The 27864-nt window shown below is 36.3% G+C and overlaps 2 protein-coding genes across 3 annotated transcripts in view; both read right to left on the bottom strand.

Moving 5' to 3' along the window:
- Positions 1 to 10826, bottom strand: part of rrp12 (ribosomal RNA processing 12 homolog) — a 37127-nt gene extending 26301 nt beyond the window's left edge. Inside the window, exons 1-12 of the mRNA XM_061745574.1 lie at positions 10622 to 10826; positions 9808 to 10037; positions 7858 to 7941; positions 7669 to 7745; positions 6371 to 6476; positions 6162 to 6278; positions 4464 to 4602; positions 3336 to 3463; positions 1853 to 1951; positions 1685 to 1776; positions 1493 to 1604; positions 936 to 1036 (exon numbers count right to left, since the gene is read on the bottom strand). Of these exons, the coding sequence (XP_061601558.1) occupies positions 936 to 1036; positions 1493 to 1604; positions 1685 to 1776; positions 1853 to 1951; positions 3336 to 3463; positions 4464 to 4602; positions 6162 to 6278; positions 6371 to 6476; positions 7669 to 7745; positions 7858 to 7941; positions 9808 to 10037; positions 10622 to 10760 (1424 nt within the window). The 5' untranslated portion in view covers positions 10761 to 10826. The remainder of the gene's footprint in view (positions 1 to 935; positions 1037 to 1492; positions 1605 to 1684; positions 1777 to 1852; positions 1952 to 3335; positions 3464 to 4463; positions 4603 to 6161; positions 6279 to 6370; positions 6477 to 7668; positions 7746 to 7857; positions 7942 to 9807; positions 10038 to 10621) is intronic.
- Positions 10827 to 13557: 2731 nt separating this feature from the next.
- On the bottom strand, positions 13558 to 27508 carry ubtd1a (ubiquitin domain containing 1a). Of its 2 annotated transcripts, XM_061744827.1 has the most exons (5): positions 27199 to 27508; positions 26574 to 26660; positions 15671 to 15898; positions 14638 to 14823; positions 13558 to 14531 (listed from the first exon to the last, which is right to left on the bottom strand). In XM_061744827.1, the coding sequence occupies exons 1-5, from the start codon at positions 27248 to 27250 to the stop codon at positions 14317 to 14319; spliced, it is 768 nt and encodes a 255-aa protein (XP_061600811.1). In that variant the 5' UTR covers positions 27251 to 27508; the 3' UTR covers positions 13558 to 14316. The 2 variants fall into 2 exon arrangements, with proteins under 2 accessions (XP_061600811.1, XP_061600812.1); XM_061744828.1 differs by lacking the exons at positions 26574 to 26660; positions 27199 to 27508 and adding an exon at positions 21554 to 21894 and having other exon boundaries at positions 13559 to 14531.
- Between the last annotated feature and the right edge of the window lie 356 nt (positions 27509 to 27864).

Genomic DNA, 27864 nt, shown 5'->3' with positions numbered 1-27864 from the left:
CATGAGGAAATTGTCTTTTATTTGAAAAACAAAATACAAAATAATGCTGTGCGTTTGCCCTATTGTTACAGTTTGTAATGCTTTATAACTGTTTAAGTTTTAAAGAGAAAGCCAGGCCAACCATTTTCCACAAACTGAACTAAAAGTAAATGTCAGGTTTGCATTATGATCTTCAGTTTCATACAAGTACAAATATTTAGACACAAACTGAATAGTTTCTCTCATTTATGATTTGACTTTTTTCTTTTCCAGAAATTTAACAACTAAAATTAAATAAATAAATAAAAGTAAATAATTACATACAATTTTGCATCATAAAAAAGATTGATTCATGCTCACCTTATAAGTGTAAGAGGAGATTTATTTTTGTTAAGAAGGTTATTTTGTTAATTCAGGGTTCATTTTTTTATAAATATATTCTTTATATTCTGATGTAAATCAGGGACTATAATGACACTAGTCAGTTTATCTGTAGTGATTAGTCTGTTTTAGATTGGGCGGAGTGATACGCCACAGTACGGCACTAGGTGCTGTGTTGATGTTCTAAAATCCTACACTGTTGAGGGACATTAAAGTACACTGGAACTCAGCAGAAGTTTCCCCGTGTTTATCCTACTCACGACCCGAAAAAGGTTTAATTTAATAAGGTAAGGCTTAACTCTACACCAGACTTACATAAGTAAAAGTTCAGAGCTCAAAACGGGAATGCAAAACGGGACTAGTTTCTTCTGAGCGGAGGAAGATTTTGGTCTGCGCGGTCCGATCGGATGCGCGTTACTAGTCAACACAATAGATTAATATTAATAACCCAATATTGCGATACACTTTGTCACCTACACGACACGTATTGTGACATTTTTGTATCGCGAAATTTCGTGGCACAATATATTGTTACACCCCTAGTAATTATCCCCACTCGCAGTCAAATGTCATACCGAAACATTTTGGAGATATATGAGGGATTCCCTGCAGACGTGGAGGCCGATATCACACCCATTTCTTCCATGTGAGGTGCAACACATTCGGTCAACAACGTCTGAAACAGAAACAATAATCATCAACTGATTGTTTGGCACATTTTTATTTCAATCGGACCTGGATTATTAAAATGAAAAGACTGAACTAGGGCTGTTCGATTTTGCCCAAAAATAAAATCTCGATTTTTTTCTCTCAAAATCCGATTTTCGATTACGATTATTTTGTGAATTGACAAAAGGCAAAGAAATGATGCTGTTTTTTTATTGAACATTTGCCCCATTGGGCTTTAAGTGCAAACTTTGCTCTTATTAAACCAAAAATGAATGAATAAAGTGCAAAACTCTGTAAAATAAGTTGAAAAAAAAAAAAGAAGTGAAAAATCGATTTTACGATTTTCACGTTTTAACATCGTTCTAATTACATAATCGCGATAACGATTTAAAATCGATTAATCGAACAGCCCTAGACTGAACCTTCCAAAACATTCAAATGACTCAACGTGGATGCCCTTTACCTTTAGTGTACCGGTAGCTGCTGAGACCACCTGTGTGTGTGGCGACAACAGGCAGGACATGGCGGCAGAGAAGAGGCGAGGAAGGTGACCCAGACTCAGAGAGCTCTGCAAACTACACAAACCATCCAGCTGTTCAGTAATCAGTCATGTCTTAAAATGGCACGGGTACACAACATCAGCAAATGTCCATACCCTGCAAGGTGTACGTGTGCTTTCTCCATAACGGTGAGCCAGGCCAGCAGAGGCTGCAGGTCGTTCTCGCTGGGGAGATAATCATACAGGGCCTGCGATTGAGAGGAGTGTTAATGTTCTCACCGGGCTCTACATTTCTGCTAAAGCTACATATCTGTAGTCTCTCACCGTGATGATCTGTGCGTTGAGCTCTGGCGACAGCGATGAAGGATTTGGCTTCCCACTGAACAGCCTGTGAAACGCCTGCATGGCGCCGGCTGTAACCAGCTACACCAAGAAATATTGTATTAAATAAAAAAATATATTTAAAAAAAACAAAGGATTTTGAAAGAAATGCACGAAAATTACGCTGGGTGGCACATGACACGGAATTTACACCAGCTAAATTTGATAACAGATTTAAACTTTGGACAAATGCAGGTATGACTTCATACTGTACGATATCCTCCAATAGAGATTTAGATTCCTTCGAACAACTCTCAAAAAAGTATGATTTCGAGAAATGTGATTTCTTCAGGTATCTTCAAATGAGACATCATTTCGAAACAAATATTAAAACTATTGGAGAGAAAGGAACGGGTTTGATTAAGATATTTTCTGATGCATACAAAGGTAATTCTAATAGGAAATTGATCTCAAAGATTTATTCATCTCTACAACTGGAAAGGGGTCTTTCCACTTTGTATGTAAAATTAAGGTGGGAGAAGGAAGCTAACATAGCTTTGACTGAAGATGACTGGTCAAATATATGTAGGACAATGTGTACAACATCAAGCTCTGACTTATGGAGGGAATACACCTGGAAAAACATTTTAAGGTTTTTTATAACCCCAAGTATTAAAAAAGCGCAAAGTAACAACCCTGAACAAGGTCAGTGCTGGAGAATGTGCGGTAACATGTCAGCTGGTCATTTTCACATTTTTTGGGAATGTCCAAACATATCTTCCTATTGGATAGACATAGTGAAAGAGATCAGATTTATAATCAGCTCAGAACTTATCTTCAATTTTAGTGCTATATATTTAGGAAATGTACCGACTGGACTGAATAAACAGGACTGATACCTCTTACAAATACTGTTAGTAGCTAGTAAAAAAGCAATAACCAGGAAATGGCTGAGTAAAGAATCTCCTACAATCCTTGAATGGATTGAAATAGTTAATGACATCTACAATATGGAACGATTGACTTTTTCTTTGAGACATGCTACCAAGAAAGGTGAAAAATACTGGGAAAAATGGAAGTCCTATTTGAACCTAAAATGATTTTCTGTATATGTGTTTGGTAGAAGAAATATGCCATTGTTTTTGTATTTCCCCTCTGCACAAAAAGAATGGACTTTTGAGTTATGTAAGAATGGGAGACATCTTCCATCTTCCTACGGAATGCTTAGGATCTACAAGAAAAGGGTAAAGGATCTAAAATCCTCTAGCACCCCAACCTGCACACATGGACACTAAGGACCCAGTACATTTTGATAAAAATGTAACCCGGACCCATTCAATCTTGTTTTAACAACATGCATTTCTATACACCTGTGATGACCCTGTCTGTCTTATGTTTTGTTTTTGTTGAAAAGCTAAATAAAAATAAAATATAAAAAAACAAAACAAAGGATGCCGAGGAGTAGAGGAATGTTACGAGTTCTCACCACATGACTGAGCGTCATCACTCGCAGCAGAGTCTCACAACAAGACTTGACAGCTCCCAGAGGAAACGAACCAATCAGCTCCTTCAACAGACCGAGCACGTGGAGTGTAGTGGTGTCCTCCTTACTGCCTGAAATTACAATCGCACACACAAAATAAATTAAAAAATATCACAAAATTAAATCAGATCCCTTACTTTCTTGACAACAGCAGCAAATAAGTCAATTTACAAACTCAAAACACTGATGCTCTAATTGGCAAGGTGGAACCCCTCACTAATATTTGGCTGCAGAACCTTTAAGATTAGTATGCGTTTCCAAACAGCAGGAATATCGTCATGGACCTACAACTAGGAATGGGTGATATTTTACCGTTCACGATAAACCGTCAAAAAAATTCCCCACGGTAAGAATTTGTATCTCACGGTAAAAACGATACATTCCTGTTGATGATGTTTTTGTGTAAAACTGATTTATGGAAGGAAGGAAGGAAGGAAGGAAGGAAGGAAGGAAGGAAGGAAGGAAGGAAGGAAGGAAGGAAGGAAGGAAGGAAGGAAGGAAGGAAGGAAGGAAGGAAGGAAGGAAGGAAGGAAGGAAGGAAGAAAACAAGGAAAGAAGGAAGGAAGGGAGAAAAGAGGAAGGGAAGAAGGAAGAAGAGAGCAGAGGAAAGAAGGAAGGATGGGAAAAAAGAAGGAAGGAAGGAAGGAAGGAAGGGAGAAAAGAGGAAGGGAAGAAGGAAGGAAGGAAATGAGCCAGAAAGAAAGAAAGAAAGAAAGAAAGAAAGAAAGAAAGAAAGAAAGAAAGAAAGAAAGAAAGAAAGAAAGAAAGAAAGAAAGAAAGAAAGAAAGAAAGAAAGAAAGAAAGAAAGAAAGAAAGAAAGAAGGATAAATTCCCGTTGATACGTTTTTGTGTAACAAACATGGCGGATCTGAGGACGAGATAGATTTATATTTACAAAGGTGGAGTTGAATTGGTATTTTTTTATCGTCATTTTTATCGTTATCGGGATAAATGCCAGAAATTATCGTGATACATTTTTTAGTCCATACCGCCCATCCCTAATTCCAACTATATTGGAGTGTGTGAACTTTTTTTTGTACAACTGTACATCAACAGGGGGTGACGTCTCACCTCCTGCATGCTCCATTTCTTTGATGCAGAACTTGGCGGTGGATACCGCCGCAGGGTGATGAGTCGGGGCATTGTCTGCAAACAGAAAGTCACTCCCTCGAAGAATGGAGCAAACACCTTCCTGTGCTGCTTTGCGAACCTGAGGATGACCGAGGACATCACGTAATTAGTATAAAAACCCCACTATTTTAGTATAGAAATAAACGTGGCATTCATCTATAGCAGAAATAAATAGAATGCATCTCTTCATGCGAGTTAGCGTTTATTAACAGTAGGAATGGGCGATATTTTACCATTCACGATAAACCGTCAAAAAAATTCCCCACGGTAAGAATTTGTATCTCACGGTAAAAACGATACATTGAGGAAATGAGCCTGAAAGAAAGAAAGAAAGAAAGAAAGAAAGAAAGAAAGAAATGAGCCTGAAAGAAAGAAAGAAAGAAAGAAAGAAAGAAATGAGCCTGAAAGAAAGAAAGAAAGAAAGAAAGAAAGAAATGAGCATGAAAGAAAGAAAGAAAGAAAGAAAGAAAGAAAGAAAGAAAGAAAGAAAGAAAGAAAGAAAGAAAGAAAGAAAGAAAGAAAGAAATGAGCATGAAAGAAAGAAAAGAAAGAAATGAGCATGAAAGAAAGAAAGAAAGAAAGAAATGAGCATGAAAGAAAGAAAGAAAGAAAGAAAGAAATGAGCATGAAAGAAAGAAAGAAAGAAATGAGCATGAAAGAAAGAAAGAAGAAAGAAAGAAATGAGCCTGAAAGAAAGAAAGAAAGAAAGAAAGAAAGAAAGAAAGAAAGAAAGAAATGAGCATGAAAGAAAGAAAGAAAGAAAGAAAGAAATGAGCATGAAAGAAAGAAAGAAAGAAATGAGCATGAAAGAAAGAAAGAAAGAAATGAGCATGAAAGAAAGAAAGAAAGAAAGAAAGAAATGAGCATGAAAGAAAGAAAGAAAGAAAGAAATGAGCATGAAAGAAAGAAAGAAAGAAAGAAAGAAAGAAAGAAAGAAAGAAAGAAAGAAATGAGCCTGAAAGAAAGAAAGAAAGAAAGAAAGAAAGAAAGAAAGAATAAAGAAATGAGTCTGAAAGAAAGAAAGAAAGAAAGAAAGAAAGAAAGAAAGAAAGAAAGAAAGAAAGAAAGAAAGAAAGAAAGGAGCATGAAAGAAAGAAAGAAAGAAAGAAATGAGACAGAAAGAAAGAAAGAAAGAAAGAAAGAAAGAAAGAAAGAAAGAAAGAAAGAAAGAAAGAAAGAAAGAAAGAAAGAAATGAGCCTGAAAGAAAGAAAGAAATGAGCCTGAAAGAAAGAAAGAAAGAAATGAGCCTGAAAGAAAGAAAGAAAGAAAGAAAGAAAGAAAGAAAGAAATGAGCATGAAAGAAAGAAAGAATAAAGAAATGAGTCTGAAAGAAAGAAAGAAAGAAGAAAGAAATGAGCCTGAAAGAAAGAAAGAAAGAAAGAAAGAAAGAAAGAAAGAAAGAAAGAAAGAAAGAAAGAAAGAAAGAAAGAAAGAAAGAAAGAAAGAAAGAAAGAAAGAAAGAAAGAAAGAAAGAAAGAAAGAAAGAAATGAGCCTGAAAGAAAGAAATATTCCCGTTGATGACACTTTTTGTATTGGTATTTTTTTGTATCGTTATTGGGTTAAATGCCAGAAATTATCGTGATACATTTTTTGGTCCATACCGCCCATCCCTAATTAACAGGCTGGTGGGGCCAACCTTAGGCTTGCTGTGCACAGTGAAGCTGAGCAGGCCGTGATAAGCCTGCAGAGTAGATGGGTAGGTCCAGACAGAAGCGTCCTGTTTCTTCAACAAAGTAGCCAGACATGACAGGATCTGCAGATGTAGAAAGAAAAAAAAAAAAACATATGCAAAAGTTTCTAAAAATCTAAACGATACCTAGAAAAAACAGTGACAAGTGTTCTCACCCATCTAAGAGCAGAGGTGGTGTCAGATGTGGCCTGTTTAGACATGACATCCATGAGAGCCTTGGTGGTGTCTGAGAACTTAGACATGAGCACTGGAGCAGGAACCCTGGGGAATACCAAACACCAAGAAGAAAAAGACACTTCCAGTAAAATTTTAAGTAGCTTTGATATGTTTGTGAAGTCAAAACTCAAGTGTCCCTGACCTGGAAGGGAGGAGCTGCCTCCTCCTTCATCTTACTTGCCTTGGACCTGAAAGAACTACATTTCCCAGTACACCAAGGGCAAGATGGCCGCCAATTGGCTGATTCAAGGCAGCTGTTAAAGGGAAGTCTGTCTCACTTCTTTCACACCCAAGCAAATGAACAGAGTGGAAAGCAGCCAGAAAGAAAGAAGCTACAAGATCCATGTTTAAAAAGACTCCAATACACCAATGGTCGGTGAATATATGTTCTTTTGCTAAATGCTAATGCCTACCTTGATTGGTTTACTTACCTGTCCTGATTTGTTTGTTTGTAAGTTCAAGCTGAACCACAGCAAACTTATGCCAGTATTGAGCATTGATTTAATTTGGTTGTTTGCTCACTTTAACAAGTTAAAAGCTTTAAGTTACAGAATTGAATAATTATTATGTTGAACAATTTAAGCTTAAAGTTAAAGGTATAAAAGATAACTGCAAAGTTTGAAGGATACAAATGTTAAACCTTTGCTAAAAGTTAAGTTAAATTTACATTTCTCAATTACCTTTCTTACTTTTATACTTACCTTACTAATTAAGCTAATTTTACTTACCTTTACTCCATTTGGTTGATTTGATCAGTTTCTGCATGGTAATGAATTTAAAATAATTGATTAAATGAAATTATTAATTTATCTTGATTTCCCTTAAATGGATAAAACGATTTTGATTTTACATTTTGATTTACTTGTTTGACTCATTTTGAACAGTAAACAATTAAAGAGTTTAAAAATAGGGTTTAAAAGTTTACGTTTAAAAGTTTAAGTGTACTGTTTGAGTTAGTTGAATTTATTTGAACTTTTCTTGTAAATACCTGTACATATTGTTGTTAACACTTTTTTCTTTGTTTTCGAAGGTTAACAACCTGATTATCTGATTACTCTGATTACTATTGGAAGATCAACTGAAAAGAAACCAACCAAGCCCAAAGGTTGGATAAAAATAAAAGTTGATCAAATTGGAAATCCGAGTTGTCCTGGTGTCCTTTTTCGGAGTCAACTGAGTGGAACTTGACAATGTTTAAGCATTTTTTTTTATGTAAAAAAAGACATATATGTCCTACCGTTTCATGACGAGGTTGAGTAGGTACGCCACAGCAGTCTGGGACTCTGCTGAATCCACAACCTCCAAAGTTGTCATCTACAAAAAACACAGACATGAGTCATCTTCAGAGACAAAACCAAGCTTTAAATGTCATTTTCAACACATTGCCAGTTATTTGTGAAGTTAATATGAACATGGCAAATCTCACCAAAGCAGCAAAGTACTCTGTTTCAGTCTCCTTCCCTCCTTGACCTCGGATCACCTCCGTAACGGCTGCTAAAACTGCACAAATCTGTGGGGCACGTCAGGACAGAGCTTCATTGTAGTTTTAACTTCATGTTTTTGATTTTGCAGCTATGTAAGTATTAGCACATAAATAGTTCAGCAATAAAGATTTCACCCCATCAAAAAAACAGGTTTGCTAACAAAATAACCTGGCTAAATATAGGGGTGTAACAATATATCGTGCCACAAAATTTTGTGATACAAAAACGTCACAATACGTGTCGTGGAGGTGACAAAGTGTATCGCGATATTGGAATATTAATATGAATCTATTGTGTTGACTAGAAACGCGCATCCGAAAAAAGAAAAAAGTCAAATCCTACATGAGAGAAACTATTCAGTTTGTGGCAAAATATTTGTACTTGTATGAAACTGAAGATCATAATGCAAACCTGACATTTACTTTTAGTTCAGTTTGTGGAAAATGGTTGGCCTGACTTTCTCTTTAAAACTTAAACAGTTATAAAACATTACAAACTGTAACAATAGGGTATTTTGTGTCTTTCAAATAAAAGACAATTTTTTCCAGTCATATGTTCCTCATTCAAGGTTGTTAAAAAAATACTGCTATAATATCGTATCGTATCGTTATCGTGACCTCAATATTGTGTATCGTACCGTATTGTGAGATTCGTTACACCCCTAGCTAGGGATGGGCGGTATGGACTAAAAAATGTATCACGATCATTTCTGGCATTTATCCTGATAACGATAAAAATGACGATAAAAAAACCTAAACTAACTAAACTACACCAATTAAATTGAATTAATAAAAAACAATTAAATTAGTACACCTGTACTGCAAAACTTCTTTCTTTCTTTCTTTCTTTCTTTCTTTCTTTCAGGCTCATTTCTTTCTTTCTTTCTGACTCCTTTCTTTCTTTCTTTCTTTCTGACTCCTTTCTTTCTTTCTTTCTTTCTTTCCTTCCTTCTTTCTTTCTTTCTTTCAGGCTCATTTCTTTCTTTCTTTCTTTCTGACTCCTTTCTTTCTTTCTTTCTTTCTTTCCTTCCTTCTTTCTTTCTTTCTTTCAGGCTCATTTCTTTCTTTCTTTCTTTCTTTCTTTCAGGCTCATTTCTTTCTTTCTTTCTTTCTTTCTTTCTTTCTTTCTTTCTTTCTTTCTTTCTTTCTTTCTTTCTTTCTGACTCCTTTCTTTCTTTCTTTCTTTCTTTCTTTCTTTCTGACTCCTTTCTTTCTTTCTTTCTTTCTTTCTTTCTTTCCTTCCTTCTTTCTTTCTTTCTTTCAGGCTCATTTCTTTCTGACTCCTTTCTTTCTTTCTTTCTTTCTTTCTTTCAGGCTCATTTCTTTCTTTCTTTCTTTCTTTCTTTCAGGCTCATTTCTTTCTTTCTTTCTTTCTTTCAGGCTCATTTCTTTCTTTCTTTCTTTCTTTCTTTCTTTCTTTCTTTCTTTCTTTCTTTCTGACTCCTTTCTTTCTTTCTTTCTTTCCTTCCTTCTTTCTTTCTTTCTTTCAGGCTCATTTCTTTCTGACTCCTTTCTTTCTTTCTTTCTTTCTTTCTTTCAGGCTCATTTCTTTCTTTCTTTCTTTCTTTCTTTCTTTCTTTCTTTCTTTCTTTCTTTCTTTCAGGCTCATTTCTTTCTTTCTTTCTTTCTTTCTTTCTTTCTTTCTTTCAGGCTCATTTCTTCCTTCTTCCTTCCCTTCTTCCTTTCCTTCCTTCCTTCCATAAATCAGTTTTACACAAAAACATCATCAACGGGAATTTATCATTTTTACCGTGAGATACAAATTCTTACCGTGGGGAATTTTTTTGACGGTATATCGTGAACGGTAAAATATCACCCATTCCTACCCCTAGCTAAATATAACTGACAATGAGCCGGTAGGAATACATGATGCACCTTCGGTACAACACCCACCTCTTTGTGTGCGGCTGAGTTGGACTCCCAGAAACGCTGCACCTTTCTGAAGGTGAGGTTGGAGCAGTCGGACAGACCGCTGAGGAAGGTGGCCGAGGTTCTCTCTGATAAAGCTCTATCAGACTCCTCTTCCATGCGGTCATCCTTACGGTCGCCTGCACGGATCTCCAGAGGACCAGTCTGCAGGTCATTGTGAAGCTTGAGAGCATCAACTGTTAGATCACTCTTTCCTGAGAGGAAAAGAAGGGACATGCCACTGATTAAAATATTATGTAATTATCCTAGTAGTAGCCATTTTAGCCACTGTAACTTGGGCTACAATTATTTATAGAAATGAGGAAATCAGTGATTCATTCATTCATTCATGCACTTTAACCTGTCTGGACTAAAGGTCCTCAATTATAACTTAACATCAATGCAGACATGGACATTTAAAACATGAACTTGAACAGCTCCATTACAAACTTTGCAGTATTATCATCATCATCATCATTATTGTTGTTGTTATCATCATTAGTATTTTCATGTCTGCTAACTAAGGATGGATGTGTGGAGTTAGATTTCCTGCTCAGAAGATGAGTGTAGGTTCAAATGTAAGTGCAGCGCCGATGAAGTTAGTTAAAGTATTATTAGTCAACAGCTAAAGTGTGGTCCGCGTTAAATCAACGCAGAGCCTACGGCGTAGGTTACGCGACGACGCGCATGGTACGGTGCGTGTCGCCGCGTGCCCTACGCCGTAGGCTCTGCGTCGGTGTAACGCGGAACCATGAATCAGCCTTAAAGCTCACTAGCCCCAGACCCACGTGTAGCTCACCGGTGGGTCGGCTGAAGAAGCGGCTTTTAGCAGCTTCTCGAAAGCGACTCGTCTGCGGATTTGAATCGCTACTGTGTCCTTTCTTCCACCGTTTGAGTTTCGACCCCGATCCAGACCGAAGTTTCCCCGATTTGACCATTTTCGGGTTTGAAAATGACCGTGTTTCTCCGACTGTGCTGTGCAGCCTCCAGGTGGCTCTGTCGCTCTGAGTGACGTCACAGCTCCGCTCACATGTCAGGCTGAATCAAGTTTATATTTGGCCTGCAGAGGACGCTGTCCACCACAAGCAACACATGTGATAACACATTTCTGCTGTTCATTCATTGCAGCTCATCAAAATATATCCCTTTTATTTCATTTTTAAATTAAGACTTCTGTTCACAAAACAAATAAAGATCTTTATTATGGTGTGTTAAAGATCCCAACTATTAAGTGATATATTGCAGATTGGTCAAGTTCTTAAATGACTAATATGGGTACTTATAATCAGTACTCAAGTTGAGGGGGGATAAGGGGGGATTTGGTATTACTGATATTTCTACATTTAGAGTCATCGCCAGAAAAATAGCTCCAGAAAAATTTGACAATTTTCACCTTTTTCAGGTAAATTTTCACTTGAAATAAGTAGGAAAATCTGCCAGTGGGAGAAGATTTATCTTCTTATTACAAGCAAAAAATCTTGTTCCACTGGCAGATTTTTATACTTGTTTCAAGTGAAAATCTACTTGAAACAGGTGAAAATTGTTGTTTTTTCCACTGATGAGTCTTGTTTTAAGTGTAATGAGATTTTTTTTTACTAAAATGAGACATTTTAACTAGAAATAAGACAAATATTCTTGTTAAGATTGTGAGTTTTTGCAGTGATCCATGTTACTTATCCTGTGAAGGACAGAGTCATATTGATAAGTTCAGAAAAGTGTTTTTTATTGTTGTGTTTTGATGTATTTGATGTAAGCCCAGTGGATATTTAAAGCTTACAGAAGGCTGCATTTAACTGCTGCTATGTCATTCCTGCAGTATTTCTGCAGGTGTTTTGGTCACTGCTATTATTTGTAATATATTATATTATTTGTAATCAGCACAAATTATCTGTCCCCATATGATAAAATCCACCATCCCCCCTGATTTCTTTTTACAACTCGAGTACTGCTTATAATAGAAATTCTCCTATCTTTGTATTAAGGCATTTTACAAACCAGCCAACCAACCAGCTGGTAGATTGAAGAAGAAATTAGGATGGAAATGTGTATAAACAATGAAAAATATTTGATTCTTGTTATTTCTAGGGTCGACTACTGAAAGCCATCATCAGGCTGCAAACAAATTTTCTCTAAAAAATCCTCCATCTGATTCATACGACGGAGTATTAGGGCCAAACAAAAAAACTAAAAAAGGAAATTACGAGAATAAAGTCATAATGTAATGAGAATAAAGTCGTAAAATTATGAGAATAAAGTCATAATATTACGAGAATAAAGTCGTAATATTACGAGAATAAAGTTGTAATATATTATAAATATATAAATATAACTTCACAAGATGCTCAATATTCTTCATTTTAACACAGGGAGAAGACTGCTCTTCCTGTTAGAGTTCTCATAAATTACCACTTTATTTTCATAATATTACGACTTTATTCTCGGAATTTTACGACTTTAATCTCAGAATTTTACGACTTTATTCTCGTAATATTACGACTTTATTCTCATAATATTACGACTTTATTCTCATAATATTACGACTTTATTCATTACGACTTTATTCTCGTAATATTACGACTTTATTCTCAAAATATTACGACTTTATTCTCGCAACATTACGACTTTATTCTCGTAATGTTACGACTTTATTCTCGTAATTTTACGACTTTATTCTCGTAATATTACGACTTTATTCTATTACGACTTTATTCTCGCAACATTACGACTTTATTCTCGTAATTTTACGACTTTATTCTCGTAATATTACGACTTTATTCTCATAATATTACGACTTTATTCTATTACGACTTTATTCTCGCAAAATTACGACTTTATTCTCGTAATTTTACGACTTTATTCCCATAATATTACGACTTTATTCTATTACGACTTTATTCTCGCAACATTACGACTTTATTCTCGTAATTTTACGACTTTATTCTCATTATATTATGACTTTATTCTCGTAATTTCCAATTTTTTTTGTCTTAGTTTGGCCCTAATACTCCGTCGTAGATTCAAAATGCTGCAACAAGAGTTCTGATTTATTTAAAAAAAGAGGATCATCCATCCATTAGCTGCACCTGATTATTCCTCTCTACAGGGATCTAAGTGAGCCTATTTCAGGTCTCCTCAGGCAAAAGGCGTCAGGACAGGTAACCAGTCCAGCACATGGCTTTGGATTTTGGAAGGAAGTAGCAGTACCCAGCGAAAACCCACACAAGCAAGGGGGAACATGCAAACTTCACACAGAGAGCCCTGCAGCACAGTGGCTTGATGCCAAACACAGAAACACGACACAAGTCGCAAAGGAGATCATATTCCTTAAATTTCTCAGCATTGCAGCCCTTAAAATCCAGAATTCAAAATGGTTCCTATCACATATAACATCCTTAATGACCAAGCTGCATGTCTTAAAGGCCTAATAGTACCACATTTTGTACACATTACAGCAGAGCACTTCCCTGTCAGGCTGCCAGCTTATTTCAAGGTCATCAGGTTTTCAAAAGTAGAATGGGAGTAGTCTTCAGTTATCACATAGCTCCCATTCTGGGATGGAGAGTCACTCTCTCTACTAGTAAGATTGGACTTAAAAGCAATTTCTTTACTGAGAGAAAGTAGTTACAAAAGACTGAAAAAGCTTGTAGGTGGATGTGAATTGGATCGCTTTGTCAAACTGATGAGCGTTGGTCATTGGTAAGGTCTGATTTCTCTGTGACGTGTAAAAGTCACAAAATCACAAAAGCAGAGAAGGGGTTTAAGTTCACGATATTTATTAAGTTATTCAAGTACAGTGAGCATCATATTGTACATAAAACTATAGTGTGTTTGTACAGTTGTTTTAAGAGTTGAAATCAATCAATAAATAAATAAAAAACTGAAAAAAAACCTAATCATCTCTTATTACCTTTTAGAAAGGAGCTTTCAGTACATTCTGCGTCTTTATCGCGACGATACAGGTGTGAGCTGATAATGTACTGTGCCACATGTACATGACCAAAAAAAAAAACAAAAAAAAACACACACTTAAATCAGATATTTAAAGTTACAAATAGTTTTCTTTCTACTTTTCAAAAAAGAAAGACAGAAAGAAATAAAAGAGTGGATTTTCCTTATTTGGACCCTCAGGTGAACCGTGTTCAAGTCATCAATAAGCACAAGGACACACAAACATGACGAGGAGGGGAACCCACGTCCACAACAGGGCTGTGTTTTCAGGTCAGACAGCCAGACAGACACCGGGACGGACAGTTTAGGGCTCTACCATGAATCTAAAGTGTTTCAGTGCTTTTCAATAATCGTACATCATTTGGAAAAAGAAATTAAAAGGAAAAATAGAAAAAAAGGAGCAATAAAAAAAGCAATAGGTTTTTATATAAAATTGTACACAAAATGTCACTTTTCACTGCAGTACCAGCTGGAAACACCGTTCAGGCCCTATTCCTGTTCCTGCAGCCCTCTCTTTCCTCCACTTCAACGCTCCTGTTTCTCTTCTCAGTTGGTTATGACTGCAGGATTTATGTTCACTATCACTTGGACTACAAAGTCCTTCTGGATCTTGGCATCTTGCAGACGGGTCTTGTCTGTGAGAAGCTTCCCGGAGAAGAACCACCTCTGACGGGTCACCTCAATTTCCTCTTGCTTTTCCAATTGTTTCTTTAACTCAGCGATGGAGTCGGCCAGGCTGGCAGTCAGACGCAGATCCTTTCCTAAGACAACAGTGAGACACAGATTACTCCTCCGGCTTAAAAGAGCACATAGTTCTTTGTATTTAGACGGTATACTTTAGCCTTACGGATGAGCGATTGGCATTACCTGTTGATAATCGCACTCGCAGCTGGAACTCTTCCCTGGACGGTGGGGGTTGAGCTTGTTTCTGTGTGGGGTCAGACACTTTGTTCTCGCTGCTTGCTTCAGTGATGAGGTTGACAGGCGGGGCCAAAGTGTATGCTGGGAGCTGATAGCGGTTGCCAAGTTCATCATAACTCTCTGTGAGCGAGCCTGCAGAGGAGGAATCATATGCACAAACAAGCAGATTAAAACTAGGGGTGTAACGATACACTAATCTCACGATACGGTACGATACACGATATTGAGGTCACGATAACGATACGATACGATATTATAGCAGTATTTTTTTAACAACCTTGCATGAGGAACATAAGACTGGAAAAAATGGTCTTTTATTTGAAAAATACAAAACAATGCTGTGCGTTTGCCCTATTGTTACAGTTTGTAATACTTTATAACTGTTTAAGTTTTAAAGAAAAAGCCAGGCCAACCATTTTCCACAAACGGAACTAAAAGTAAATGTCAGGTTTGCATTATGATCTTCAGTTTCATACAAGTACAAATATTTTGCCACAAACTGAATAGTTTCTCTCATGTATGACTTGACTTTTTTCTTTTTTCGGATGCGCGTTACTAGTCAACACAATAGATTAATATTAATATTCCAATATCGCGATACACTTTTTCACCTCCACGACACGTATTGTGACGTTTTTGTATCACGAAATTTTGTGGCACGATATATTGTTACACCCCTAATTAAAACCCTCTTCTATCAGTACCTGCAGCTCACATTACCACAGATACGTTTAGCAAATGTTTTCTGACAGGGTTTTTTTTTTTTTAGCCATGGCTTTGCCCTCTGATTATTATGCAACATGACAGCAATAATCTCTGAACAATTCATCCAAAGGATTCTGCAAACTGACATGGCATGAATTATCACTACGAGTTATGCATCCAGTGCAAGCAGTTCCAGGTCATTTATAGCCCACAATTTGGTTCATGTTTCTCCAAATCTGTAATGGATTGCGTGTTTTTTCATGCGGTTTCATACCGTGGGGCAGAGTGATGCAGGCTCCATCCACTATAGCCTGCGCGAGCTCCAGGTCATTGCACTCCACCGCTAGCGCCGCGGCTCTGAGTGCATCCCAGATCTCTTTCCGTCCATCAAAGGCTGGAGCTGTATCCCAGAATTCATCTCTCTTGCTCCTCAGCTGGCCCTCTGTCATCGGGTACTCGCTTTTCCATTTAGGACGCTCCTTCTTGAGTGGTTCATTGCGTGCTATAAAAAATAAATACAAATATTTTATTAAAAAAAGGTGGGGGTCAGTGTGATTCAAACACTGATTTGAGGCTGTAAAGAAATTGATCAGAAGAGTTGGTTGTACAATTTATTTATTTATTTCAGATCCCCATTAGTTGCTGCCTCAGCAGCAACTATTCTTCCTGGGGTCCAACAGTACAAATATACATTTCTAAAAAAACTTTTACAGTACAATATAAAATGTTAGTTAAACAGAATAAAACAAAGTAGATAACAAGTACAAAGAACAACAACTAAAAAGAAAAACAAGACAAAAAACAAAAACTAATAAAAACTAAAGATAATAAGAAGCAGAAAACCATGAAAAGAAAATGAATTTTCCTAAATGAAAAAACGAAAATGAAAGAAAAAAAACAAAAACAAATAACAAATAACAACAAAAAACAGATAGATTAAAGATAAATCCAAGTACAACTAAAGATAAATAAGTGCATACTAAATGAGGCAAATACAAAAACAAAAAAAAACCGGCTAAAACCATTAGACACGATCTAAAACAACCAATTTCTTTTGAACTTCCTTTCTTAGTTTCCTCTTGAAGCCAACTCTGCCACTAGTTGAAATAAGATTTTCTGGAAGTCTATTCCACAATGACCTTTTAATGTCTGAAATGTTGTAAACATCGTGCTAAGACTGGGTAAGTGGAAGTGAACCTCCAAGAAAAAATGCTTAGTATATGGTTGCCATGCAGACTGACGTCATGTCTGCTCTAAAAATGGCTAAGCTCTTTTCCACTACCTCTGGCACAAGTGAGACTCTGAGTCAGATGCCCTAAGCTGTGCTAAGCTGTTGTTTCAGATAAAGTCAAATACACAAATATGTTTTAATCCACATGCCTCTTTTATTTTGATCATAACATCCGATTTTACAGGAAGATGTAAGTTTTCAGTTCATTCGAAAAGATGAAAGAAAATATTTTACAAAACTGACTGAATCAAATATATAATTAGCACCCATGTCAAGTTATGCATTCTTTATTTTAAAATAAAAGGCATAGATGCTGTGGTTTAACACTTATAGGCTGCAGATGTTCCCTTCTGCAACCAATTATATTTCAAACTTCCTGTTTAGGCCGACTAAAGTTAATTATTCATGTCTGTGCATCATCTTCGTGCTTCGACTCCCACAGCACCATTTTCTAACTTTTTGCAGATGTTTTCAAGTTGCCATATGCGGTACAACCGTTTTGCCAGTGTAGCAAGCGTGTCAGTTTGATTCCCAGGGAGAATCAAAATGGTTATTTTTAGCTCTTTGAATTACTGCAGTGGCTAGTAATGCATACTGTACATGTGCCCTGACACACACACACACACACACACACAAACCAATACACACCCATGGATTATGGGCAGTAATCAGGTTCCACATAACGGGATTTATCTGGGCCTATCACATTGGCTAGAGAGATGAGCCCTCTTTGGCCAATGAGAAGCAGCAAAAAAAAATGACAGAGGTTTACCACCAACAAACACAAATCCACTACGATTCAGTGATCACATTCTCAAAACGTGTTTCAAATAAAAACTGACGTACAGCGTTTGTCTGTTCTACCCCTTCCAGGTCTGTTTTTCTGTTTTTAGATGAGGGCACTTTAGTTTAAAACCTTATATAAGATTTATGCATGTAACACATTTCCAAATTCACAGACTTAAGTTGTTTTTTACACTAAAATCCTGCAATGCCGTCATTCTCAGAGAGACGTCCATGTGCTCCTTGAGCTCTGCATATAGATTAAGCTTAAGGCGACAGGCTCACAAGCCAGCGTGTGACTACAGACAGCAAACCATAGACTGTATATTGTATATTGAAGGGACAGCTTCTTCCCCAAAGCTGTGAACTTTTTGAACTCTTAAGCTACCTCACACTGTGCATATTTCCTATTTCCTGTCCATAATGTCTATATATATTTAATGTGCAATACTCTTCCATCCTTTCAGTGCAATATTCTTCCACCCACCCAAGTGCAATATTCCTCCACCCATTCATTCATGTACATTTTTATTTTATTCTCCCATTCACTCTTTCCTTATAGTGTATATATATATATTTATGTTTACTTTTTTTTTTGTTCATTTTTGTTGTGTACAGTCTACTTGTTTATATAGTTTATATAGTCTTTTTGTTTTGCACTTTGACAGAGCTGCTGCCTAATTCCATTGTAGAAATATAATGATAATAAAGGCTTTCTATTTCTATTTCTATTTCTATTTCTATTTCTATTTGTTTACACTTTTTACACAGAGCTCCTCGTCTCCTCTGTGTTTCGCCTCCACCCCGTCGCTCTTCCTCAGGGTGATTCACATATATAAAACGCTATAGAATAGCAGCGCAACAGTCCCACTCTACATTGTCTAGACTTCAAATGCACCCGTTTTTACCCTCTGGGTATGAGTTTATTTATCACTCCAGCCAGCAATCAATTTCCTACACTTATCCATCTATCGATCTGGCCATTATCTATACCCACTTAATACTATTCGGGGTCACAGCGGGCTGAAGCCTTTCCCAGCCATCATTACACTCTAGACAGGCTGCCGGCCCATCACAAGGCCCCACCGGGACAACTAGCAAACATGCTCACTTTCATCCCAATGGGTGAATTCAGAATCAGCTATTAAACTAGTTGACATATTTCTGGATCTGGACAGAGGGCTGGAAGCTGGAGTAACTGGGGAAAAATCCACTTAGGCAAGAGAAGAAAGTCCAAACTCCACAGTAGGAATGGGCGATATTTTACCATTCACAATAAACCGTCAAAAAAATTCCCCACGGTAAGAATTTGTATCTCACGGTAAAAACGATAAATTGAGGAAATGAGCCTGAAAGAAAGAAAGAAAGAAAGAAAGAAAGAAAGAAAGAAAGAAAGAAAGAAAGAAATGAGCCTGAAAGAAAGAAAGAAAGAAAGAAAGAAAGAAAGAAAGAAAGAAAGAAAGAAAGAAAGAAAGAAAGAAAGAAAGAAAGAAAGAAAGAAAGAAAGAAAGAAAGAAAGAAAGAAAGAAAGAAAGAAAGAAAGAAAGAAAGAAAGAAAGAAAGGAAATTAGCATGAAAGAAAGAAAGAATAAAGAAATGAGCCTGAAAGAAAGAAAGAAAGAAAGAAAGAAAGAAAGAAAGAAAGAAAGAAAGAAAGAAAGAAAGAAAGAAAGAAAGAAAGAAAGAAAGAAAGAAAGAAAGAAGAAAGAAATGAGCCTGAAAGAAAGAAAGAAAGAAAGAAAGAAAGAAAGAAAGAAAGAAAGAAAGAAAGAAAGAAAGGAAATTAGCATGAAAGAAAGAAAGAAAGAAAGAAATGAGCCTGAAAGAAAGAAAGAAAGAAAGAAAGAAAGAAAGAAAGAAAGAAAGAAAGAAAGAAAGAAAGAAAGAAAGAAAGAAAGAAAGAAAGAAAGGAAATTAGCATGAAAGAAAGAAAGAATAAAGAAATGAGCCTGAAAGAAAGAAAGAAAGAAAGAAATAAGCCTGAAAGAAAGAAATATTCCCGTTGATGACACTTTTTATATTGGTATTTTTTTTTATCGTTATTGGGTTAAATGCCAGAAATTATCATGATACATTTTTTTGTCCATACCGCCCATCCCTACTCCACAGAGAAATAAATTGAAACCAGGAACCATCTTGCAGCGATGGGATGGTGCTCACCGTTAGAAGTCTAGTACTTGTCATTCAAAATCCCCTAAATCTTTCCCAAACATGATTTGGGATGAGGCTAGAGATTTATTTCAGTTTCCTGGGTGGATGGATGGATGGATGGATGGATGGATGGATGGATGGATGGATGGATGGATGGATGGATGGATGGATGGATGGATGGATGGATGGATGGATGGATGGATGGATGGATGGATGGATGGATGGATGGATGGATGGATGGATGGATGGATGGATGGATGGATGGATACAAATATGTAGGTTAGTGTTTTAAACAAAGTTTAATTTGACACCAATGTTCCATTTATTGTGGTTTTTATCTTAAGGATGCATTTTATCATAGTTTTATATAATCTCTTTTTAATCTTGTTTTATTGTTGGTATGCACTTTGTCTGTACAGAACTTTGGCCAAGTTTGGTTGTTCTAAATGTGCTTTATAGATAAACTTGACTGACATGATTCTGGCACCAGTTCAGGCTGCATCAATAACCTCTAGGTCTGAGTTTCATGTTGCAAATGAATGCAAATTGTTAGGAATAATAATGGAAGACAGGTTTTAATGCTAAACAAAAAGGTCAAATGTCCACATATCTAAAGCCATAACAAAAACAACCCTAAAGCTGAGGTTGAGAAACAGCCAAAAAAAAAGTTATTTTTCCGGTGTGCGATACCTAACCATCTTAATAGCATGCTATTCTTTTTCCGCTCTTCTTTTATTTTCACACACACAGGCATGTTTTTTCAGTTTGCTAGTTTGCTAGTCCAGCGAGGTAAGCATGCAAATCTCCTTTAACGCTGCAGCCAAGCAAATAGAAAATAAAAAATACTGCTGTCACAAATGGTTGTGAGCAGCGTCGCCAACAAACACATGAGCAGACACAGAAACTACAGTGACTACAGGAACATCCCCAAACAGATACATTTGATCAGCTCAAGTATGCTTCGACAAAGACTTATAATACTTTTAATAAAAACTGCACTGCCTGGGGAACATTTTATCAAACAAAATTTGAATGACCATGGTTTGGTTTTTCTTTAGTTGGTTGTACATGCTGAAAGGTAAAATTAAATAATTTCATATCATGTAACATAAATTCAAGCTCCTGATTCCTTGAATAAGTCACAGAGACTGGCTGTTTGTAAACAAAGATATCCGCTTTGACTGCATGTTCTCACCTGTAAGTTTAGCTACCGTACCTGGAATCCAAGATTAGCTGTTTCAGTTGGTTTCCTGCCAAGTTCAAACAATCCTGATGAATGGAAAATAATTCCAACTTGACTCGACTATTAAAGGAAATTCATTCCGTTCTCCAAAGCAAATAAAAGAGAGCCAGTTTGTTGGCCTAGAATTACTTCTAAATTTGCAGTATTTAAATAGTTTTAACCAACAAAGATTAGTAGAGGGTTATCCTTGCAGAGTTTCAGAGGGATCATATATCTCTGTGAGGACCGAGGAGGCCACGGCCATCACAACCCCGCGTGTTTAAAACACACAAACTCACATCTGAAGCTATTTATTTATTTTTCAGGAATCAAGATTACTGCTCTCACTCTGAATCTTTTATCATCTATGCCAGCATGGATTATAATATAATATAATAATATGTTATAATCATATTTTGCATTATGTTTGGAAAAGATTTTAAAAAACATTACTTAACAGATACAATTTTTATCGTCCTAATACGAAGTAGCCATGATGTAATGCTCTTATATGCTTATATTATTCCTTGTATTTGTGGCCATTTTCCATGCTTTTAAATTTAACTTTTTTTCTGAGGTTTTATATTTAGCTGTAACACACAAATACACAGGCATACACACGCACCGTAGGAGCTTTGGTACAATTAAAACAAAAACAATAGCTCAAAACCCCATTAAATCAGCTCACACACAGTGAGCTTAAATCATAACAGCAGAAAATATTGTTTTTTAATGCCCACAGACAAAAAAAAATTTAAATCTATACTTACTTTTCAACAATATCTTAAAAGGTGTATTTGGCGCGTGATAGTAATTGTATTCCCTGGAGTTAGGCACTCCCATAACCGATCTTTCTCTGAGCCTTGCTGGAAGTCAAACTTCTCTACATCCAACGTCAACAAAAAATGAGTTAAAAAGAGCAAACTCAAGAAAGAGGAGAATCCGTTCTGTGATGAGCAGACTGCAGTTCAGAACTCAGTTACCTGCTGTAACACTTCCCCAGTTGCTTAAACGTACTAACACGTCTGCATTTATCCCTTCAAAATACAAACGCAGCCCAAAAATACCAGAGGAGTACTTCGTGGAACGAGTTCAATGTATGTGGGAATAACTTGAGTGTCCTTGCTAGAGGGTAGCCTCTTTACACAAGAGGCGTAATCCTATCAGCTCTATTTAAAGATGGGATGGAAATACACAAAGGCAACACACTAAAGCTATTAAGAGGTTCTAAACTCTGGTCAGGCCATTACAGTCTGCTAGAAGGAGGAACTTCGATACTTCTGGGAATGCCCTCAAGACGCAGGGCTTTTCTTGTTATAGGAATTTATTCTAATCTGTCCCTAAGATATTTCATTTTTGTAAGTAATAATGAGATGCTTCATTAAAAAAGTATAGGACTAGCATTTGACCAAATATTGTAGGGACAGCATCTTGAGTATAGGAATCACACTCAGGAAGTCATGTCTGTCTTACAGGAAAGTTATTTCAGTCTACGTGTAATTGTAATTTGCAGCAAATAAATAAAAGATAAATCCTGCAGCAAATAGGTCTGTTTTTAATATTAAAAGCCTCCAGCTTGGCTGCTGCACAATGCTTAATACGTGTCTGTCCAGTCCAACACACTGGCACTTGTTCACAAGGGATGGATTGAAAAGTGTTTATATAATATGCCGTATCAGGGCAGATCGTCAGAACAGATTAGATACATGACTGCGCCACGATCCCTGAGACACTCAACACCTGCAGCTACCAGCTTCACACAGACAGCGTGCACCATGGGTATAAATTGGGCTTCTCCAATTAATTAAGGCTGTAAGTCCATCACACTGGTGTTACAGGATTATTTAGAAGCAGGTAAACTTTTTAAAACTTTTTTTAATAGTGTGAATAACTGAGCAAAAGATGAGCTGATGTTCAAAATACACAAGCTTAAAGATGCTTACATTCAAGAATACATACAGATGTATTCATACTGTATTCATTTAGTATCAGAGCTCGAATCAAAGATTTTCTGATTAGGTTCAGAACAGAGAGCAACCGGATCCAGAGCAAAACCAGCAGTGGCTGGTTGTGGCTCGGGCGTAAAAGCATTTGTCTGTCCATCAGAAAGTCAGATGTTTGATCTCTGGCCTGGCAGGTCACATGATGAGGCGACCTTGAACAAGACACTTAATCCCATGATTCCCCCAAACACCATCATCAGCACATGTGACTGTGTGTGAGACAGAAAACAGACTGCATACATGATATAGAGGAAGAAAGTTATGTATGAATGAGTATGGAAGGGTGGATGTGGCGTGTAGAGTAAAAGCAGTCTATTTACCTCTGATGTTTGCACCACTTGAGGAAGTCCGTTTTGTTTTTTTAAAGTTTATTTTTAGAACCACTAACATGTTATGTTGATGTTTGCATTTAAAATTTGCAGATTTTTAACCAATTATGAGCTAAGGCTTCACTGAAATATGAAATCACTGATGACTTGTGTTCGATGTTTGAAACCACAGATTAGGTCACATATATATATATATATATATATATATATATATATATATATATATATATATATATATATATATGTATATATACAGTACTCTAGTTGAGGGGGGATGAGGGGGGATGGCATCACCCCTGAAATAAAAACGGTCAAAATCATCCCCCCTGTAAAACTGCCATCCCTCCTTTCCATCCCTTATGTCATTTCATCAATGAATGTGGTTTTACTGCTATTTCAACATTTACAGTCATCACCAGAAAAATAACACCAGAAAAATTTGACAATTTTCACCTGTTTCAGGTAAATTTTCACTTGAAATAAGTAGGAATATCTGCCAGTGGGACAAGATTTATCTTCTTATTATAGGCAAAAAAATCTTGTTCCACTGGCAGATTTTTCTACTTATTTTAAGTGAAAATCTACTTGAAACAGGGGAAAATTGTGTTTTTTTCCAGTGATGATTCTTGTTTTAAGTGTAATGAGAAATTTTTTACTAAAATGAGACATTTTAACTAGAAATAAGACAAATATTCTTGTTAAAATTTTGAGTTTTTGCAGTGATCCATTTTACTTATCCTGTGAAGGACAGAGTCATATTGATAAGTTCAGAAAACTGTTTTTATTGTTGTGTTTTGATGTATTAGATGTAAGGATATTTAAAGCTTACAGAAGGCTGCATTTAACTGCTGCTATGTCATTCCTGCAGTATTTCTGCAGGTGTTTTGGTCACTGCTATTATTTGTAATATATTATATTATTTGTAATCAGCACAAATTATCTGTCCCCATATGATAAAATCCACCATCCCCTCAATTTTTTTTTTACAACTCGAGTACTGTATATATATATATATATATATATATATATATATATATATATATATATATATATATATATATATATATATATATATATATATATTATAATGGGTTGAAAATACATCTTGATTTAGTTACCTGTACCACGATGGCCTCCACCCACTGGAGCAGCAGGATTTTGTGTTTAAATCATGGACTTGCGACAAAAATGTCCAAGAAAATACAAACTTATGAAGAGGAAAGACAATTTAAATGTTTCTGCCAAATGGAGACAAACCAGTATTTTGGGGGGATTTGTCTATCCAACCTCTGCCACACCTCTACAATAGTAATGAATTTATATCTGGTATTAATGTATCATTATTCAATATATGCATCTGTTTTAGTTTTAAAGAAAAAGTAGATATGTTAAATTAGCCTTGCAGTTGCCGTACAACCAGCCCTAAAGAGGCCAACCGTAGGGCTGCTGTGGAACAGGATGAAGTGGAATCTGCCACCCCTGAGATAAATGAATTCATTCTTCTCACTCGTAAGTGTTCTCTGTGCCACTGACCGCAGAACAGGCCTGAAGGATGATCTAACCCCTGTGGTTGAAGCAGCACAAAAGCCTTAGATTCATGTTAAATATCAGTTTCAATTTCATTTGAATAATGATTTGATTACTTATAAGAAGTATTGTGTAGCTCTCGCAGTCTTCTACCCCTTTAATCAGATTAAACTAGCCAAAGTAACGTTGGTCTGCCATTCCAGTTATTGTCTCTTGCAGCAGCAGCTTCACCACACTATGTGACACATCAACAATGATTAAATTAGGTCAAAAAACTACAGTTGGCATTGCGGCAGAGGCGACTGTGAGACAACGACAGAGGGACCAAGCAAGAGATCAAACAAAGTTTAGTGTCATTAAAGCCACTTAAAAACTTCTGTTCCTTTAAAGGCTAAAGCTGAATTTTAATTATGTTGATTTTTGGGGGGGTTAGGATGTAGGAAAGTTGTTAAAAGTCACACATACCTGAAAATATTTGATCATATCAGATGAAGGACACCATAATCATTGTATTTCTCTTGGGCTGAGCAAACTTTGGTATGAGGCTGCTTCCCTTTTCAAATAAAACATCAACCTTGCTTAAAATATTTCAAATAATATCTCATTCACATTGGGTATTTTGTGATGAACTCATCTGTTCACTTCACTTTGTGGATAAAAAAGGATACACAGGCAACTGGATAGTTTAACACTATTTAACATAGGGTTGCCACCTTTCAGAAATAGAAATAAGGGACGCCCTGATTTCAGCAGCGCAGGAGCCAAAAAAAAAGCCCCAAAACTTCTAAACTGAATAAAAATGTGTTTATTTTATATGAAAAAACTAAATGCTTTGATTTAAAGTTTAAAGTGCTTTAATAGCATTGAACCTGCATGACTGTACAGACAGACAACCATACTAGCAACTGAAATATCCTCCTATGCTATGTATGTCCACATCTGCCCAGATGTATAATATAGCCTACAGGTGAAGAATATGGTGTAAAAGTTAATTTATTTCAATAATTCAACTAGAATATGGTGTAAAAGTTAACTTATTTCAATAATTCAACTAGAATATGGTGTAAAAGTTAACTTATTTCAATAATTCAACTAGAATATGGTGTAAAAGTTAATTTATTTCAATAATTCGCCTGGAATATGGTGTAAAAGTTAATTTATTTCAATAATTCAACTAGAATATGGTGTAAAAGTTAACTTATTTCAATAATTCAACTAGAATATGGTGTAAAAGTTAACTTATTTCAATAATTCAACTAGAATATGGTGTAAAGGTTAATTTATTTCAATAATTCAACTAGAATATGGTGTAAAGGTTCATTTATTTCAATAATTCAACTAGAATATGGTGTAAAAGTTAACTTATTTCAATAATTCAACTAGAATATGGTGTAAAGGTTAATTTATTTCAATAATTCAACTAGAATATGGTGTAAAAGTTAACTTATTTCAATAATTCAACTAGAATATGGTGTAAAAGTCAATTTATTTCAATAATTCAACTAGAATATGGTGTAAAAGTTAACTTATTTCAATAATTCAACTAGAATATGGTGTAAAAGTTAATTTATTTCAATAATTCAACTAGAATATGGTGTAAATGTTAATGAAAATACGGTACAAATCGTGTCCCGTATTAGTTCAATACGGGACGCAACATTTTTTTCTCAAATAAAGGACAATTCCGTATTTTACGGGACGGGTGGCAACCCTAATTTAACATGACATCTCATTTAGAAATATGGCTACAGGAATGTTTGCAGGCTCGTTTTCAAACTCGACAAAACATATCGTCCAATAATGCAGCCAATCTTCTATGCAGGTTATAACAGCATCCTGCAAAATGATGTGTCACATTATCATGATCCCACCTAAAGCTGCTCTTTTGGGCGTTGAATGTGTGTTTTTCCCGGTATTTCCCAGCTTCTTACCTCCACGTTTTTTGCTCCTTGTCGAGCCTCGGGCACTCCCTTGTCCATCCATCCTGCTCCTTCCCACACAGCCTCCCATCATGGTCTCTATAATCCAGACCAGGAGAAATCACTTGTCTTTCTGAATCATTTTTATTGCATGTGGTGCAATCTTGAAAAAGCGAAGGGTACAGGATAATACAATCAAATGTCCCGTCTGAAAAGCATCATGATGTAGGGAAAAATGACAGCTCAGCACTCGCTGTCCCTGTGAGGTAAGAGCAGCTCTGTTTACGTCACGTGTACTGCCAGCTGATAGGGACACGCGCCTCAAGCCTAAATTATGGTCCGCGTTAAATCGACGCAGAGCCTACGCCGTAGGGTACGGCGTATGGTCTGCGTTGGTGTAACGCGGAACCATAAATCAGCCTTCAGTATCCTGCCGCTCTCTCTCTCTCCGTCGCTTGAATTTTCCATTCACATGTTCAAAAAGTAAATTGATCAAACTATAACAATGTGTGTTGTCAAACTATACACTAACATGGAAGAATTGTTTAATTGTATCTGTCACAAATCACAGGCCGATGAAATAACAAAAATAAAAAGACAAAAAAAAAAGAAAATAACAAAAAAAGCTGCAACCTACCGGAAATCCAGTCTGATAAATTATGCATCCGTCTGCAATTTGCTTGCCACATCCAAACTTGCTTGAAAGAAAGTTTTCACTGGATCCTGACGCGAGGATTAGAAAGGGATACCAGTCTGCAGAGAGTGACTAAATTGGGTTCTTATGGGTCCACCAGACTGTGATTAGTCTGATGCTGCAGGATCTTTAGTAAATTTCATCAGCACATTTAGAATAAGGCATTAAAATCCCCCATATCGTCAAATCAAATGTTGCATAGAGCCCACCCGATCAATCCGATGCCTTAATACAGATTTAGAGCTTTATCACTCCGGACGCATGCGTAACTTGGCCTCAAACTAAGAATGGAATAGCGACGTAGAGAAGGAACTCCTTCAGAATAAAGGTGTAGATTGTGAATTATTACCCTGTTATTTAGCAACCATTAAGGATTTCAACACAATACAATTGTTTCTTTTAAAACAGCCTAAAACAACAACATAGCAAAATAACTTTAGGAGTTATTGTGCATTATGTTTTGTTTAACAGGTGCTTTACTCTGAAATTTTAAACGGAAGTTTGTTATCTTCAAGACTTTTACATCTCGGTCTCTTACGCTGCGTTCCATTTACCTCGGAAGTCGGAACTCGGCCGAGTTCCGACTTCATTCCCGACGTCATTCCCAGT

The sequence above is a fragment of the Cololabis saira genome, chromosome 17, assembly GCF_033807715.1.
Source record: "Cololabis saira isolate AMF1-May2022 chromosome 17, fColSai1.1, whole genome shotgun sequence".
Classification (NCBI taxonomy): Eukaryota; Metazoa; Chordata; class Actinopteri; order Beloniformes; family Belonidae; genus Cololabis; species Cololabis saira.
This window is presented reverse-complemented; position numbering and strand designations above follow the sequence as displayed.